Below are 16,741 nucleotides of genomic sequence, written 5' to 3' on the forward strand. Positions count from 1 at the left end.
GAAGATTCTATGCGAGAGAGATATCCAGAGCTCTTCGAGATATAGGTATGTTAAGTTTCGAGGACGAAACTTTTTATTAGGAGGGAAGAGTGTAGTAACCCAACTAATTAAAGTCTTAAAACTTGATTAATACTTTTTATTAGGAGGGAAGAGTGTAGTAACCCAACTAATTAAAGTCTTAAAACTTGATTAATAGAGAATATTTTTTTTCTTAATTACAGATTAATTAGCTAATTAAGGGTATTTTAGGGATTTTACCCTAACCCGTGATTAATTGCCACGTTAACAGTTGTGTGGCTAAATATCATTTGACGTATTGGTCGGCACCTCTTAACGGAAGAATAAAAGTAGAGAATTCAGAGAAAACATAGGGAAATTGGAAGAAAAAAAAAGAGAAGAAGAAAGAAAAAAACAAACAAACAATTAAACAGATCACACCGCTCCTCCCTAACAGAAATCCTGAAATTATTAGAAGGCTTGTGAAGGGAGAAAGGAAATCAAGGCAACAAATCAACATCCAAATTAATTGAGGTATAGTCTCCTTTCAATTTCATAGTAAATCTTAGTAAATTGAATCAAATTTGAATGAATAAGGAAGTTAACTTGTTATAAATGTAAAATAAAGGAATCTAGGGTTTGCAAAAGGACTTTTCTTATGTGTTTATTATGCATGAAACAAACTAGAAAAAAAAAGAAAGAAAAGAAAAATAGACTAACCCTAGTTCGGTGAGGTCTGACACCGGCCATCCCTAGCGCCGCGATCCTTGCTGTCGTGTGACGTGCATGTTTTGGCGAGACATGAAAGAGAAGAGAGAGGATGAGAGAGTAGAGAGAGAGAGAACGGATAGACGAGACGAGAGGAGAGAGAGAGAGAGAGAGAGATATGGAGCAGAGAGAGAGGAGAGAGAGACGAGACGAGAGAGAGAGAGGAGAAAACGAAAGAAAAAAAGAGGAAGAGAGGGAACCGGCGAAAAAAAAGAAGAAAAAAAAAAAGAAAGGAACGAAGAAGAGGTGGGAGGAAGGATGTCTGTTGAAATGATGTAAGGACGAGGAAAATTTGCTCTTAAGCCCCCCTGCAACTCATGCAAAAATTTTTGAAACAGACCTTAATAATGTGAGTTTAGTTGAAAAGCGACTGCGAAAATATTTATTAGCCCCTGTCTTTCTGTTGCAGTCGTAACCAAGGTCAATATGAGGGAATAAACAATAAACTTGTTTAGAACTTGAATAAATTCCCTGATAACCCCCTGCATTATATAAGTTACTAGAAAGCCAAAAAGGCTAGTATATGAGAGTTATAAAAATCTTGATAAATTGCTAAACTAACAATAAGCTCATATGACGAACTGAAGAATTTAATCATTATTGATTGTATTTGATATTAGGCTCTAGTATGAATTGATTACCTATAATATTACGTTTTCTGAAGTAATATTACGTCATTATATCGTTACATTATAGGTTTCTGGTCTGATATTCGGGAGACTAATATTTGTTGTAGAAATGTGACCACAGGAGGTTGCAGCTTCATTTCTCACTAGTACTTTATAAATTGAAATTGCCATGCAGTTTTACATTTGAAATGTATCTTGTGATTAAAAATAACCTAATAAATAATATGTCTTTTACATGTATTAGAAAGATTTTGACCTATTTCTGTTGTGGTCTATCCATATAATATGATGGCTAGCCCCGTCGTAACAGATATATGAAAAGTCAAATTGGAATTTATGTAAAAGATGGAAAATTAAATTGGGCTCTCGTGCAATTTTCAAATAATTGTGGAACTGTGTTATATCTGAAAGTTTTTGATGAAATATTAATGGAACGTTTTTCAACCGTTTAACGGATTCAAAGATTTGCCGTAACTTAGTATCTGATAAAAGAAAAAGTAAATATATGTAATCTGCTTTAACTGAAATGAGTAGCTTTACCTTGTCAATTTCATTTGAAATATATGCAAATTTTGATATACAAAGTATTTCTCATTTGACATGTGATCTCGATGTTTTCAAACCCTCAAATAGTCCACTATGGATTGGTTCTGCCTGCCATATGGTGAATGCACTTTTATTTGGCCCTTCTGTATTTGGCCTTGGCCCTTCTGTATTGGCCCTTCTGAAATATGTTCTGGCCCCTCTGTATTTGGCCAGTAGCCTATGGCAGTGTTAGGTGCATTCGGTTCCCGGGAATTATCTGTTATCTGATGCGGTTACGCATTCCCTTGCTACTGGGCTAAAATTCGTAGCCTTAGTGTGACCTATGGGGTGACTTTTATGTTCATGAAATAACTCATCGAGAAATAAGATTCTGATAATTTGGCTGTGAAATTGAGAAAACAATAATTCTCTGATTTGGCACAAATTAGTAGTTCTTTTCCTTCTTAATGTTTACCTTGATTCAAAAAGGGTTTAATTCCAAGAAATTTCACAGTTTATTCAGTTGCACATGAGAAAGGAAATAAAATTGTTGTATTCTTTCTTAAAAATGACAGTATTACGATATTTGGATAGTAGTTTGCTATCTGTGAATTTCTCATGCAAAACTTGAAATTTGTTAAATTCTAAGAACTATTCTTATTACTATTTTGTTAGTTATCTAGGAACTCTAGTGGGAAATGTTCTCACTGAGCGTTAGCTCACCCTGTTGTTTTTAAATATTTTTCAGATCCGGCGTAGCTTCCTATTAGCCGACTTTTGGTTTGAGCTTTTGGCTGAGAGGCGTTATATGGAGAGCCTCTTCTTGTTGATGTTACATTTAGCATATTTTGTTTTGTTTTGTAAAAATACTTATAGCGGTAAGCTTGTGGGCTGTAAGTACCAATCATATATATATAGTTGCTCTGATTTCTATCATCAGCAGGTTTATGAATATTTTGAAAATAAACTATGCGATATGATTTGCCAGGCTTGACTTGTGCATAAGACTTGTCTCGTGCACGGGTCGCTGCTGTCGCGTACCCCGTGTTTTATGATATTCCGCTGTAATTTCGGGGCGTGACAGTATCAATAATAAAAGCAAACCAATATCCTTAAAACTAAAAGATACCCTTAACAACTAACTGGTAATCTTCATAACTAATTAGTAACAACTAGAATGCTTACCCCATGCAGGGAAGAATATTCAAGTCTTCTAACCAAATGTGATCAAATTTTGTCTTCTAGCAGCTTCATACTGTGAGCCATAGTCATTCAAGTCCTCTATAAGGGGGATTATCTTCAGGAGTGACTCCTCTACCATGGTCTGAAGGAACGGAAGCAAGCTAAAGATGAAAGGAGTGAAGAGGCCAGATGAAAAGGACAGAGCTTGGATTCCTCTTAGATGTAGTCTAATTTGGGGTTAGGGTTTTGATTTGGGTTTGGGCAATTTAGGTCTGGGAGAGATGAAGAGATGAGAGCAGAAACGATTTATGAGAAAAGGAATTGAGTGAGGACGGTAAAATCAAAGGGCATTTTGGGTTTTCTTAAACATCGGTCATGTGTGAAGCAATTTAGGGGGTGAAAGGATCACAAAATGTACTTTAAGGTGTTAAAGCATTTCATTTAGTATTTTAGGGGCTACAATTATTTTTCCCTAACGATAGTTTGCTTGATTTGGACGTTTGATTCTAGAAAAGTGGCACTTATAAATCATGATGTGCTCTTGGAAAGTTGTGTTTTCTATTTCATCTAGTTTACACTTTCTAGTATAAATCTTTTTGTTTCGCTGGGATTTTTTGTTATAAGGGATACAACAATATTTTAAAAGTGTAATCAAATACGAAAAAAAGTTGAGAAAGTTAACTTCGAATCTCACAATTTAACAACATAAAAATAGATGCAACCAAACAGACCCTAACGCTTAAATGAGACTTCAATTAGTGTGAGTCATGTAAAATACAATGTCAATTTAGAATGCTGTGAAGTCTCTTTCTTTATCTCCAAGCTTGGACATGCATCATTTATACGAATCACTTTTGTCTTCTGGGCAAAAAATTTAAAAAAATTGCAAGTCTCCCTTAAAAACATACTTTTTTGCATATACATTACCTTTCAAATCTTTCATATTAGTAAAATTACCCTCAAATCTTGATATTTGTAAACTTACCCTTGAATTCTCTCATATTGAGTTTTTCTAACCCTCCCAACTCAACAGTTGTAGTTTCCAAACGAGAAGTATTGCAAACATATTGAAAATTATTGGAAAATTTAGATATTGCTCTATTTAGAAACCATTGTTGTTAAATTAAGGAGTGAAAATCCAATAAGACAGAGTTGGAGGGTAGTTTTGCAAACATGTAGAGTTAGGGAGAAAATTTACAAATATAAAAGATTTGAGTGGTATGTATGCAAAAACCTAAAAAAATAATCCAAGAGGGCCGCAACTACATAAGCCATGACGTTCTGATATTTTGACCCAGCTTAACATGTAAATGTTTTTTTGAAAACATGAATAGCCCATATTTTTCTCGAGCCCATGAAAAGACCCCCCAAAATGAAGTATCAACCACGCAGTTTTCCTGTAGAGTTGCCACAAAACAAAAGTCATTGACATTATATCTAAACTCACACTAATTCAATAAATTCTGACACAAACTCCTAAAATTGTACTTCACCAATCTAAAATTATATCCTTGAAAATCATCTTATATTTTTAATTTATTTATAAACCATCTTTAAAGTTAATCTTTATGAAAGTCAACCACCTCTTAGTTAAATTTTTACTAAAAAATAAAAAATAAACTTAAAAATAATATAAGTTCAAGGTACGTGAATTGTATCCTAACAACACCATAATAGTAAAAAAATCAGTTATATACCTTAAATGTGAGTTTTTTAAAGATAATTTTTAAAATTTTAGTAAAAATTTTAACTAAAAGGTGGTTGAATGTAAAAAAAATTAATAATTTATGCATAAATTAAAAATAAAAAATGGTTTCGGTGATCATCCTATTTAAGGTGGTTTCTATGAGAAACTCGATTTAATAATACAAGGATAAAAACCCCAGGACGCACCTTTGAAGCCGGCTAATACCAAGTCCAATTATGAAACTTTTCAAAGGCCCATGTTGACTGGCCAGCGAGTCAACTCCAGAGAGTCCAGATTCCAGAACGCGCCCTTGAGTCTTGACTCCCGCCGCCCGAAACCAACAAAAAAAGAAATACACGACGTAACTTCACAACATATAAGAGAACAGCGTGTTGCCACGTCATCACGTTTTAACTGGGTGAAGAAAATTCAGGTTCTTGTATATATTTTCTCTGCGTTCCCCTCATCGAGAAGCAAACGGAGAATCCAGACGGTTTGGATACAGCCTCAAATTTTCTGAGATTGAATGAGCAGATTTGCGACGGCGAGAATGGCGGAGGGAATTAGCAGAGGATCGGCGGTGCCGGAGGCGACTGCGGCGGCGAAATCTTCGTCGTCGTCGAGATGGAGCTGGCCTTCGTTGCTCCGGTGGATCCCGACCTCCACCGATCACATCATTGAAGCGGAGAAGAGATTGCTCTCGATCGTCAAGTGAGTCAAAAATCGAGTTTTGATCTGATTTCGAGGTTCAATTTTTCGGAGGTTTTAGCTTTCCTCCTTTTGTTATTACAGTTTTCAGATTGATGCTTCGTTGATCGATTTATGCAGTCGTTTTCGACTAAATTTTGTTGGTATAGTTTTTGGTCGGTAAAGAGGACGTGAATGTAAAAGAAAAGTGAACACATGATGATTGAATTCGATAGAAAACTATGAAGAATAATTTATTGAAATTAAACTTGATTTTGGATCAAGCTTAATTTTGGGTTTATGATGGAATTATTCTAAGTTTGACCAAACCTAAAATTAGGTCCAAATTCTAGAGGTTTTCTAGAAACACTCTAGAAGGTTGATCACCTCCTTAAAGTGTTCTAGAGAAATCTCTAAGCTAAATATCTAGATAATAGTATAGAAACATCTAGAAAATTTGTGATAAAAATATTTAGATATTATGTAGAAATTTTTAGAGATTAGAAAAATATCTAGGAACTATGGAGGTGATATTAAAAGAATCTAGATCCTTTGTAACATATCTTTGGGAGGCTATAAATACCTCCTCACCTCTCTCATTTGTAAGTAAGAAGAAAAAGTTGAACAAGTGAATAAAGCAAGTTCAAATAAAGAGTCTTCCTCTTCATAAGTTCTCTACATTTCTCTAAAAGTCTTTCAAGTGTTCTCTAAGTGTTCTTCATATTCTTCTTCATACTTAGAGGTTTATTCTCCTTGGTTTCTTTCGGGTTTCTCAGGTATTACGGTCTTGGGCTAGTGCTAAGCACTATCGGTGTTATCTTTACATGGTATCAGAGCCATTCTAATCTTGTGCTCTTCAAGATCGGGGTTTAAAGAGAGCTCGGGTTTACTCTAAGTATGGAATCAATGGGTCGTGTCGTTGGATTGGGAATGGAGATCTTAAACCAATCTAACTACCGGTTATGGAAGTCATGTATGGAGTCATACTTGGTTAGTGAGTACTTATGGGATGTCGTCGGCGGTAGCAGCACAACACCACCAAGGGGAGATGCCGTAACAGCGGAAGCGACAAAGGAGTGGACACGGAAGAATGCCAAGGCGGAGTTTGCTTTGAAAAGGTCAATATCTTCAGGACTATTTGAGCATGTCTCAAGATGTACATCCGCAAGTACTATTTGGCAGGCACTAGATCAATTGTTCAACAAGAAGAACGAGGCTCGTCTACAACTGTTAGAGAACGAGTTAGCGAATGCGAAGCAGGGGGAGTCTTCAATCTCAGAGTTTTTCATCAAGGTAAAAAATCTTTGCTCTGAGATTAATACTCTCAATCCGGAGGAGTCGATTTCGGAAGCACGGTTGAAGCGGTCTATTATTCGTGGTTTACGACCCGAATATACACCGTTTGTTACTTCAGTTCAAGGATGGGCTACACAACCTTCCTTGGAGGAGTTTGAAAATCTACTAGCTTCGCAAGAATCACTAGCAATGCAAATGGCGGGAGTTAAAGTCCATGATGACTCGGGGAGCGCTTTTGTAGCGGGGATACAACAAAGCTTCAGAGCCAAACCCAAATATGGTAATGTGAAGAATAATGATGGACGAGAAGGATCTTCTACGGGAGACAAGAAGCGATTCAAGTGTTATCGGTGTGGAAAACTTGGGCATTTCAAAAGGATTGTCGAGTCAAGCTGAAGGAAACAAATATGATGGAATCAAAGGGTCATACTGAAGACAAAGAATAGGAAAAATGTTTCACGGTGGAGGCTGCATCTTCAGGTACATCCACAGCTAAAAATCTTGGAAATGATTGGATTGTGGATTCTGGTTGTAGCCATCATATTACCGGAGACGAGAAGTTATTATTTAGTCTTCAGCGTCATGACGGGAAAGAAGCCATCATTGCTGCGGATAATTCAATCTACCGCGTTGAGAAGGAAGGGACAGTCGTTATTGAAGGAGATGATGGAAGCCCAATCACTCTCAAGAACGTATATCATGTTTCTGGAGTAAGGAAGAATCTTCTCTCTGTGGTGAATGCGGTTGACTCAGGTAACTACGTTTTATTTGGCCCAAGAGACGTTAAATTCTTAAAGAATATTAAAGAATTAAAAGCGGACGTGGTTCACACCGGAGCACCGGTTAAGGATTTATATGTTTTATCGGCCTCAAATTCTTATGTTGAGAAGATAAGTACGAATGATAATACCTTTATATGGCGTGCTAGGCTTGGTCATATAAATATGACTAAGCTAAAGGTTATGGTGAAAAAGGATTTGGTTAACGGGCTCCCAAAGTTGAAGATTCATGATGAAGGAAAGCTTTGTGAAGGCTGTCAATATGGAAAGTCACATAGGCTTCCATTTGACAACTCCATTTCACGATGCAGCGCTCCGTTGGAGAGGGTCCATAGTGATTTGATGGGTCCGACGAGAACATCCTCCTATTCTGGGTTTCGGTACATGTTACTGTTTGTTGATGACTTCTCACGGTACACTTGGGTATACTTTGTGAAGGAAAAATCAGAAGTATTCTCCAAGTTTCAAGAATTCAAGGTTACCGTGGAGGGAGAATTAGGTCAGAAGATCAAGACTTTAAGAACGGATAATGGAGGGGAGTTCATGTCAAAGGAGTTTCTCTCTTTTTGCCAAAAACATGATATCAAGAGAGAATTTACATGTCCGTATACACCTCAGCAAAATGGAGTAGCGGAAAGGAAGATAAGACATCTAAGCGAGACATGTAGAAGCTGATTACATGACAAAAATTTACCTAAGGCCTTATGGGCGGAAGACATGAGATGTGCAGCGTATGTCATTAACCGGATGCCATGTGCAGCGTATGTCATTAACCGGATGCCACTTAGTCCGAACAATATGAAGTCTCCTTATGAGATGGTTCATGGGAAGAAACCAACGGTGAAACATCTCAGGATATTTGGATCAATCTGTTACGTCCACGTGTTTGACTCTCAAAGAACCAAGTTGGAGGTAAAGGCGAAGAAATGCATCTTTGTCGGCTATGATGAACAAAGGAAGGGCTGGAGGTGTATGGATCCAGAGACACACAGGTACACCGTATCTCGTGATGTTGTCTTTGATGAAGTTTCCTCATTTTATGGGTCACCTCAAGTCTTGGTCGAACAAAAAGGTGGGGGTTCCTCCAAGATCGATGAACCAGTTGTTCAAATACCAAGTGAAAGTGGAAGTCTTGAAGAAGAGACGCAAGGTGAAAGGGGGAGCACTGATCAAGAGGAAGATGAGGAAGAAGATCGTAGTTCCATGGCTAATCAACGGCCAAAAAGGAACATTGTTAAGCCTGCTCGGTTCAGAGATGAAAGGTTTGTCACTACTTACTCATGCTACTTTGCAGCTCCATTAGATGAAGAGGAGCCATCATCGTATGATGAAGCAAAAGGAGTTCAAGAGTGGGAGGGCGCAATGAAGGAGGAGATGAATGCTCTCATGAAGAACGAAACTTGGGATTTGGTTCCAAAACCCAAAGATGTCCAACCCGTTTCTTGTAAATGGGTGTACCGAAGTAAGCGAAAAATAGATGGGAGCATTGACAGATTTAAGGCAAGGTTGGTTGCTCGAGGGTTCTCTCAAAAATATGAAGAAGATTATGATGAAACTTTCAGTCCAGTAGGAAAGATGACTACGGTACGCTCACTTTTATCTTTAGTCGCAAGCTTTGGTTGAAAGTTATGACAACTAGATGTGAATAATGCTTTTCTATACGGAGAGCTTGATAAGGAAATCTTCATGGAGCAACCGCTTGGTTTCAAGTCACGAGAGCATCCTGATTATGTCTGCAAGCTTAAAAAGGCTTTGTACGGGTTAAAACAAGCTCCTCGAGCTTGGTATGGAAAGCTTGCTCAATTCCTTCAGTTTTGCGGGTGTGTGCCATCAAATTCTGATCCGAGTCTATTCTTCAAGAAGAATGGAGGAGTCCACGTGGTGGTTCTTCTTTATATGGATGATATGATCATCACCGGGAATGATGATGCTGAAATTGCTCGTCTACAAGAGGATATGTCGGTGAGGTTTGAGATGAAGAAGTTGGGTGAGTTGAACAATTTTCTTGGTTTGGAGGTCGAAAGGGTAAATGATGGAATATTTGTCGGCCAACAAAGCTACGCAAGAAGGATTGTTGAAAGGTTCGGAGTACACGAAGGGAAGACACGTACTACTCCGATGGACGTGAACATAAAGCTTAAACGCGATGAAGGGTCCTTGCTACCTGATCCTCGACCTTATCACTCTCTTGTAGGAAGTCTTCCATACTTAACCATTACAAGACCTGACCTTGCCTTCGCGGTGGGTCTCGTAAGTCGGTTTATGCAAGAACCAAGGAAGCCACATCTAGAAGCGGCAAAGAAGATTTTGAAGTATGTAAAGACAACTCTTGGCATGGGTCTGATGTACAAGTACAATGCCAAGGTTTCTCTTCATGGTTTCACGGATGCTGACTTTGGTGGAGATCTAGATGATCGAAAATCAACTTCAGGGTATGTGTTCTTATGTGGAGACACAAGTGTTTCGTGGTGCAGCAAGAAGCAAGCAACGGTGTCATTGTCTACCATTGAAGCGGAGTATAAAGCTTCAACACTCGCAGCTCAAGAGTGTATATGGCTTCGAAGACTCCTTGAAGATTTGTTGGAGCCAATCAATAAGCCGGTTGTAATTTATGGAGTTAATCAAAGTGCTATCAAGTTGGCTAATAATCCGGTGTTTCATGTAAGGACAAAGCATATCGAGTTAGAACATCATTTCATACGGGAGAAGATGCTTGATGGAACAATTAAAGATTTGGAGGTTCGAAGCGAAGACAACGTTACAGATATCTTCACCAAGTCACTACCAAAGGGCCAATTTGAGTTACTTCGCTCGAAGCTCGGGATGGTTGATAAAATCAAGTTTAATGGGGAGTATTGAAATTAAACTTGATTTTGGATCAAGCTTAATTTTGGGTTTATGGTGGAATTATTCTAAGTTTGACCAAACCTAAAATTAGGTCCAAATTCTAGAGGTTTTCTAGAAACACTCTAGAAGGTTTATCACCTCCTTAAAGTGTTCTAGAGAAATCTTTAAGCTAAATATCTAGATAATAGTATAGAAACATCTAGATAATTTGTGATAAAAATATTTAGATATTATGTAGAAATGTCTAGAGATTAGAAAAATATCTAGGAACTATGGAGGTGATATTAGAAGAATCTAGATCCTTTGTAACATATCTTTGGGAGGCTATAAATATCTCCTCACCTCTCTCATTTGTAAATAAGAAGAAAAAGTTGAACAAGTGAATAAAGCAAGTTCAAATAAAGAGTCTTCCTCTTCATAAGTTCTTTACATTTCTCTAAAAGTCTTTCAAGTGCTCTCTAAGTGTTCTTCATATTCTTCTTCATACTTAGAGGTTTATTCTCTTGGTTTCTTTCGGGTCTCTCGGGTATTACGGTCTTGGGCTAGTGCTAAGCACTATCGGTGTTATCTTTACATAATTCATGTAAAACCGAGTAAATTTTGGGATCAAGATTTGGTAAATTAGTAACTGATGATATTATGTAAAAATTTACTCATGAGGCTTAAATTTGGGCCAATCATCTTGTGAAATGGGGAGGAAGAGTAAGGAAGGCTGGTATCTTGACCACTTCTTGTCAATTAAGCTGACAGTGAATTAACCAACACATTAAAACATCTTTGCTTTGTAAATTTGTTCTTGTTACTAGTTCTCGCTATCCTCTGCATTGAGTCAAGAATGTGTGGTCTATTGTTTGTAGGCGGCATTCATCTCCAGCATTAAGCTAGTTAGGTAAAAAATAAAGGAGGTTTTGTGGAAAGAGAGGAAATAATACGACATACATGATACCTAGGTAGAAAAGGGGACTTGATCAAACCTTCCAAATTTCCTGTTCGTGCGAAGTTTCCCCTTTTCTTACTAGAAAATTACAAAGCAAGACCTCAGAAGTATTGGTTTTAATAAGTATCTTTTATGACTTTACTATCAACGCAGTTATAATTTGTAACTTAATCTGGAGACTGAATACGGCATATGCTAGCAGTTTGTTATGCTTGCGCGAGGATGTTGGACAATTAAGAAGTGACATGTTCAAAATTAAAAGTAGAAGCTGGAAATAAAATAAAAGACGAGGTTAGTTGTGGATAGATCCCTTGTACTATCGCTCAACTGTATATGGACCCTCTGTAGCTCTATTGTAGCTCTATTTCTGCAGATAGACCAGACCCCAAGTGAAATTTTGTCTCTTTTACCCTCGGAGAAAGAGAAATTTGTTTTTTTTTTGACAAATATACTTCCGTAGGTTAAAAGAGTCAAAAGTCACTTCACTCGGGGGTTTATATGCAACAATAGAACAACTAAGGACCTATTTGCAATTACAGAACAGTAGGGGGGTCTATCCGCTATCAACCCTAAACTATGTTATCTGGGTACTTCTAATATGGAGCCGTACCCGTAGCTGACATGTGCCGTACCCGTACCTGTATCTGACACTTCTTAGACACTTCTATAGATATGCATATATTTATTCTGACCTGCACTTAGTTATACAATGCATGTTTAATTTAAAAAACTTGTCATACACTTCTTGCATATATATCCGACACTTCACATGCATTTTTGTAACTTGTTGGATAAGGGTGAGTTCATTTTAGTCTTAATAACTACAATTTAAAAGTGTCATGTACATATATATCTTAAAAATAATGATTATATCCATGAGTTTCAGTAGCGTCCCCATAGCCTACCTTTTACAAATTTTCCTTGTCTTGTACCCGTACCAGTAATCACACTTGTAACTGTGCATCTTAGATCCTAAAAGATAACATGAGAAAATGAAATGACTTCCATTGTAAATAAATAGAGAGCTAGCTTCAGTTGAGGAATGAAAGAATATATGTAAATTTCTCAGGCATGCACAACAAAGAAAATGAGTGCAAGTGCTTGATGGTAGCTGGAGTGACGAGGACCAAGTTGCAGGCCTGAAAAAATTGGTTGAAATGGCTTTAGAAATGGACATAAACTGTTTCCTTAAGAGTGAAGATGGTCCCAAACACGAGCGAAAAGGAGAAAAAAATACTCATGTAGCAAACCCTAAAAATTTGGGAAATGCCACTAGTTAGCAGAACAAAGACTTTGTTGTTGTAAAGACCTTACATCATAAGAAGGGTATGTTTTGACACGTTGTTGTTGCTTAGAATATAGCGCCAGTCTGCCTATATCTATAATGTAGCTTTGTACTTTTAGTCCAATATTAGGCAGAAATCTTAGTTTGTAAATACCATTACAAGTTAGAAAAAAAAGGCTATATTCTTATGAAAATGTTAATGTGCTTCCCTTGGTTTTATAGTTTAGATATGCTTCTGTAGATTTTATTGTTTAGTTTGTTAATATTTTTATTTAATCAATTTATTGAGTTCCAAAATTACCTTTATATTGCAGAACTGGATACGTACAGGAGCAGGTAAATATTGGTTCTGGACCACCTGGATCAAAAGTTAGATGGTTCAGGTCGTCCAGTGATCAACCAAGATTCATACATACAATCACATTTGATAGTAAAGAAGACTCTCCAACACTTGTAATGGTTCACGGCTATGGTGCTTCTCAAGGCTTCTTCTTCCGGAACTATGATGCCCTAGCTAGTCATTTTCGAGTGATCGCTATTGATCAGCTTGGGTTAGTTGCGTAATTGCTGGAGAATTTTTCCTTAATAATGACTGTAATCTTTTACCGGGACTTTTATGTTTGAAGCTTCTTTCATTAAGATATTTAGGTTTCTGGAAATTAATCTTTTTGCAGAAATTTGAGGACCTTGCTTTTAAAATAAGAAATATTTTTAATGACCAGTGTTTTTAAACATGCATGCTGATGTATTATTTAGAAATTTCAATTGTGTATTATATTTTTGCCTAGGAGGTTGTATTTGCCGTGAGTTCGTGATATTTGGAAACAAATATGACAACGACTTTAAATAGCTTAAACTATAAAACTCTAATCGTCAAAGATCATAACGAAACATTAAATGACCATGAATACAAATAGTACCTATAAAATTTCAGGTTTGATATTAACAATATTATATTTCCCAACATGAAGAAGGCTAAGCCTTTCTTTATAATAAAAACTTTGCATGGAACCTAAGAAACTAGATCTAAATAACTGGATCCTAGACAAATCCTAAAGATTTTCCTCTATCAAGTAGATTTGGGCAAAAGGTTTCAACTAAAACATAAAAAGGTTATAATTAAAAGCCATCAAAATTCTTGAATCATAACCAACTTTGCTGACTTCATTTCCGACAAAAAATTTTCTTGTTTGGCAAATCTATATATTCATTAAGGTATTTGTTTTAAATTCATTCATACTACTTTAGTTCTCCATTAGTTGGAGAAAATTCAATCTCAAGTTTGAAAGGGAAAACTCTAGAACATTAAAATAAGTGATAAAAGTTGATGTTTCACGAGCATTGACGAAGTCAGTAGAATGAACCATAGAACTTGATTGTCATAAGCAAATGAGGATTTGGAATACATAATCACCTTTAGGATTGGAGCTTGGCCAAGAAGAGGATATCCAATAAATATTTTCCTTGTAGGATCAAAAGTTCAGTTCAAAGAATCCGTTAGTCAACTCCTTTGACTTCGACTTGGTTGTGACAGAGTTTTGTGATGGGTTGAATTTTTTTTGCAAGGTTTTACCTTGCTCAGACTAGATGCTGGTTCCGGGTTGGTTCTGGCTAAGGTTCAGGCTTAGACTCAGTGTTGGGCTCTTTTTTCTTATAGAGAACAAAGAAACTTATGTGACTAAAATTTCATCTTATTTTAAAATATTAATTTAAATTTGATGAATCAATTTCAAAATATTGACAACTATTTGTAGTGGTCAATTCACTACATTACAGTTAATAGATCAATGGCGTGCTAGGAGAAATAGGGGGAAAAGGATGGAAGAAAAAAAATGTAAGTCAGGGTAAATAAAGACTCAAAGTTTTTTTTATCCTCACATATTCCTGACATCCTCGAAGTACGATTCTGATCATTATTATCTCAATAATAGAGAAGAGGAAGGAAAAATTAGATTTATAATCACCATGCTCTTCCACTTCCTTAAAAGGAGAAGGCCTAGTTTGTCCATATAATGAAACCCTTTCTTGGATCCTAATTATTGGTCTAAACAATCAAAATAAAGATTTGTTGCCTATTTAATGAATCCTAGATAAATATAAATGATTTTCTTTTGTCAATCAGAATGATTCCATGTAGCTTAAAGTTCATGAAATATTCTTATCTAAACTAACCAAATAATCTAGAATCATAATTAGATCTATTTTTAATTTATTTCTAGAGCCTTTTTCCTTTTTATGATCCAAACTCGTTAACGACGTCATTCATGCATTCATCTTTTCATTAAACTGGTGCAATACTAACATTCTATTGCATCAGTGTTCTATTAAGTAGTGCTACGGGCAATGATACCCGGGTACTCTATCATGAAGCCATATCCGTAACCCAAACTTGATGTACCCTCGGATATATGAATACATTTCTTCAGACATGTACTCAATTATATGATATGTCTTAACTTAAAACACTTGTGATACACTTCTTCGACATATGCCATATACTTCACATTATTTCTTGAAACTTGTTACTTGTTGGACATGGGCCAGGTTTGTTTCGGTCCATATTCAAGTTCAATAACTATGATTTTAAAGGGTCATTTGGGTGTCTAGTTCAGCTATGATCCATTCCCAATTTATATTAATCAAAAGAATTAAAGAAACATGAAAATGTGATAGGAATTTTAATTCTAATAACACAAATTAAAAAAGAATAATGATTGCATGTAAATTATTAATTTTATTATATATATGTAGTCGTGTCCCTGTGTCCTACATTTTACAAATTTGTCATGTGTCATACCTCATACCCACACGGTTGCACATATACTGGTACTCGTACTCATTTCCATGCAACTTAGGTAGCATACTTCTTGCTGAGTAATCCATATTCAGATAGGTGCTAATCAACTTTCAAAAAGGGAGGGCAAAAAGATCAAGTTTCAGAGAGAAGATATTTTTTCTCCTATTAAGATATTTTTTCTCCTATTAAGATATGATTAGTATTAACCGAAGAGCCACATCAAGAAAAGAATTAGTATTATAGCTTGTGCAAGTTGTTAATATATTCTTCTAGCTACCTGTTCCAGTTAGGATGTTATCCTACATTTGATCTTTAGAGAAAACAAGTAATGATCAAATAGTTTTATGAGAACCAAGGGAATGCTTCCGTGGCAATGTTATTTGAAGGTTTTATGTGGAAAATATGAAAATCTGATGCATATTCTGAGTCCTACCCTTCATTATATTTAACTATATGTGGTAGTGGTTGGAGCCCAACTAGATCCTACTAATTCTTTCTAAGGAAGAGGATCTCACTATCCTCCTATCATTCTCTTGCAATTTGAATCTGATTTGAGCTTAAATATTAGTCTGGTATCTAACAAGAAAGTGTGAGCTTATTTATTGGCTCTCTAGTGCATAATCGTTCCTTCTTATCAGTTGTTCAAAACTCAGTCTCTTCACTTGGTTTTTCATCCTTGTCTTAACAATCGAAATTTGATGAAAGAAACTGTATTTTCTTTGTGTTGGCTAGGTTATACATGCCAAACAACTAGAATTGTTGAGCGATATTAAATGTTAGTAATATTTTCATTTTAGAATATCTCACTGAGAATATAAAGATCTTAATTTACATGAATTTTTGTTGTGACACTAATCAGCTGATATTAAACAAGATACTAGATCTCAATTAGTTTGGATGAGAGTTGAGCAACTTACAAAATGGTGATTCCACATCTTGCAATTATATGTCCTTTCCAGCAAAAATTACAAGGAATCCTGCCATAATGAAGATGTTTATGCTTCTTAGGCTGAATGTAGCATTAGAACTGTGTGTGAACTTTCCTAGTGAATTTAAAAGTTCTCAACATTTGAAATTTCTATCATTATTTTTTAAAACCCTAAATACATGGTTTTGTGCAAGTTTTATGTACTGTGTCTTGCGTATGATATGCACGTACATGGCGGTCCTAGTTGGTGGTATCCTATAATAATGTGCTTCTCTTAATTTTGTAATGTTACACTATTGATCCTATGATAGAGGTTCACATAGTTGTCATGTCGATATCTTACTTCTAATTGTGTTGTGTAATTTTGTTTGTTTATATTGTAGATATTATATTATTG

The 16,741-nt window shown here is 36.1% G+C and overlaps 1 protein-coding gene across 1 annotated transcript in view; it reads left to right on the top strand.

Moving 5' to 3' along the window:
* The first annotated feature begins 5,230 nt into the window (after positions 1-5,230).
* LOC109827037 (probable 1-acylglycerol-3-phosphate O-acyltransferase) overlaps positions 5,231-16,741 on the top strand; it is a 29,682-nt gene continuing 18,171 nt past the window's right edge. Inside the window, exons 1-2 of the mRNA XM_020394004.1 lie at positions 5,231-5,499; positions 12,934-13,170. Coding sequence (XP_020249593.1) covers positions 5,315-5,499; positions 12,934-13,170 — 422 coding nt within the window. The 5' untranslated portion in view covers positions 5,231-5,314. The remainder of the gene's footprint in view (positions 5,500-12,933; positions 13,171-16,741) is intronic.

Source organism: Asparagus officinalis, unplaced genomic scaffold (genome assembly GCF_001876935.1).
Source record: "Asparagus officinalis unplaced genomic scaffold, Aspof.V1 AsparagusV1_Un7, whole genome shotgun sequence".
NCBI classification, from domain to species: domain Eukaryota; kingdom Viridiplantae; phylum Streptophyta; class Magnoliopsida; order Asparagales; family Asparagaceae; genus Asparagus; species Asparagus officinalis.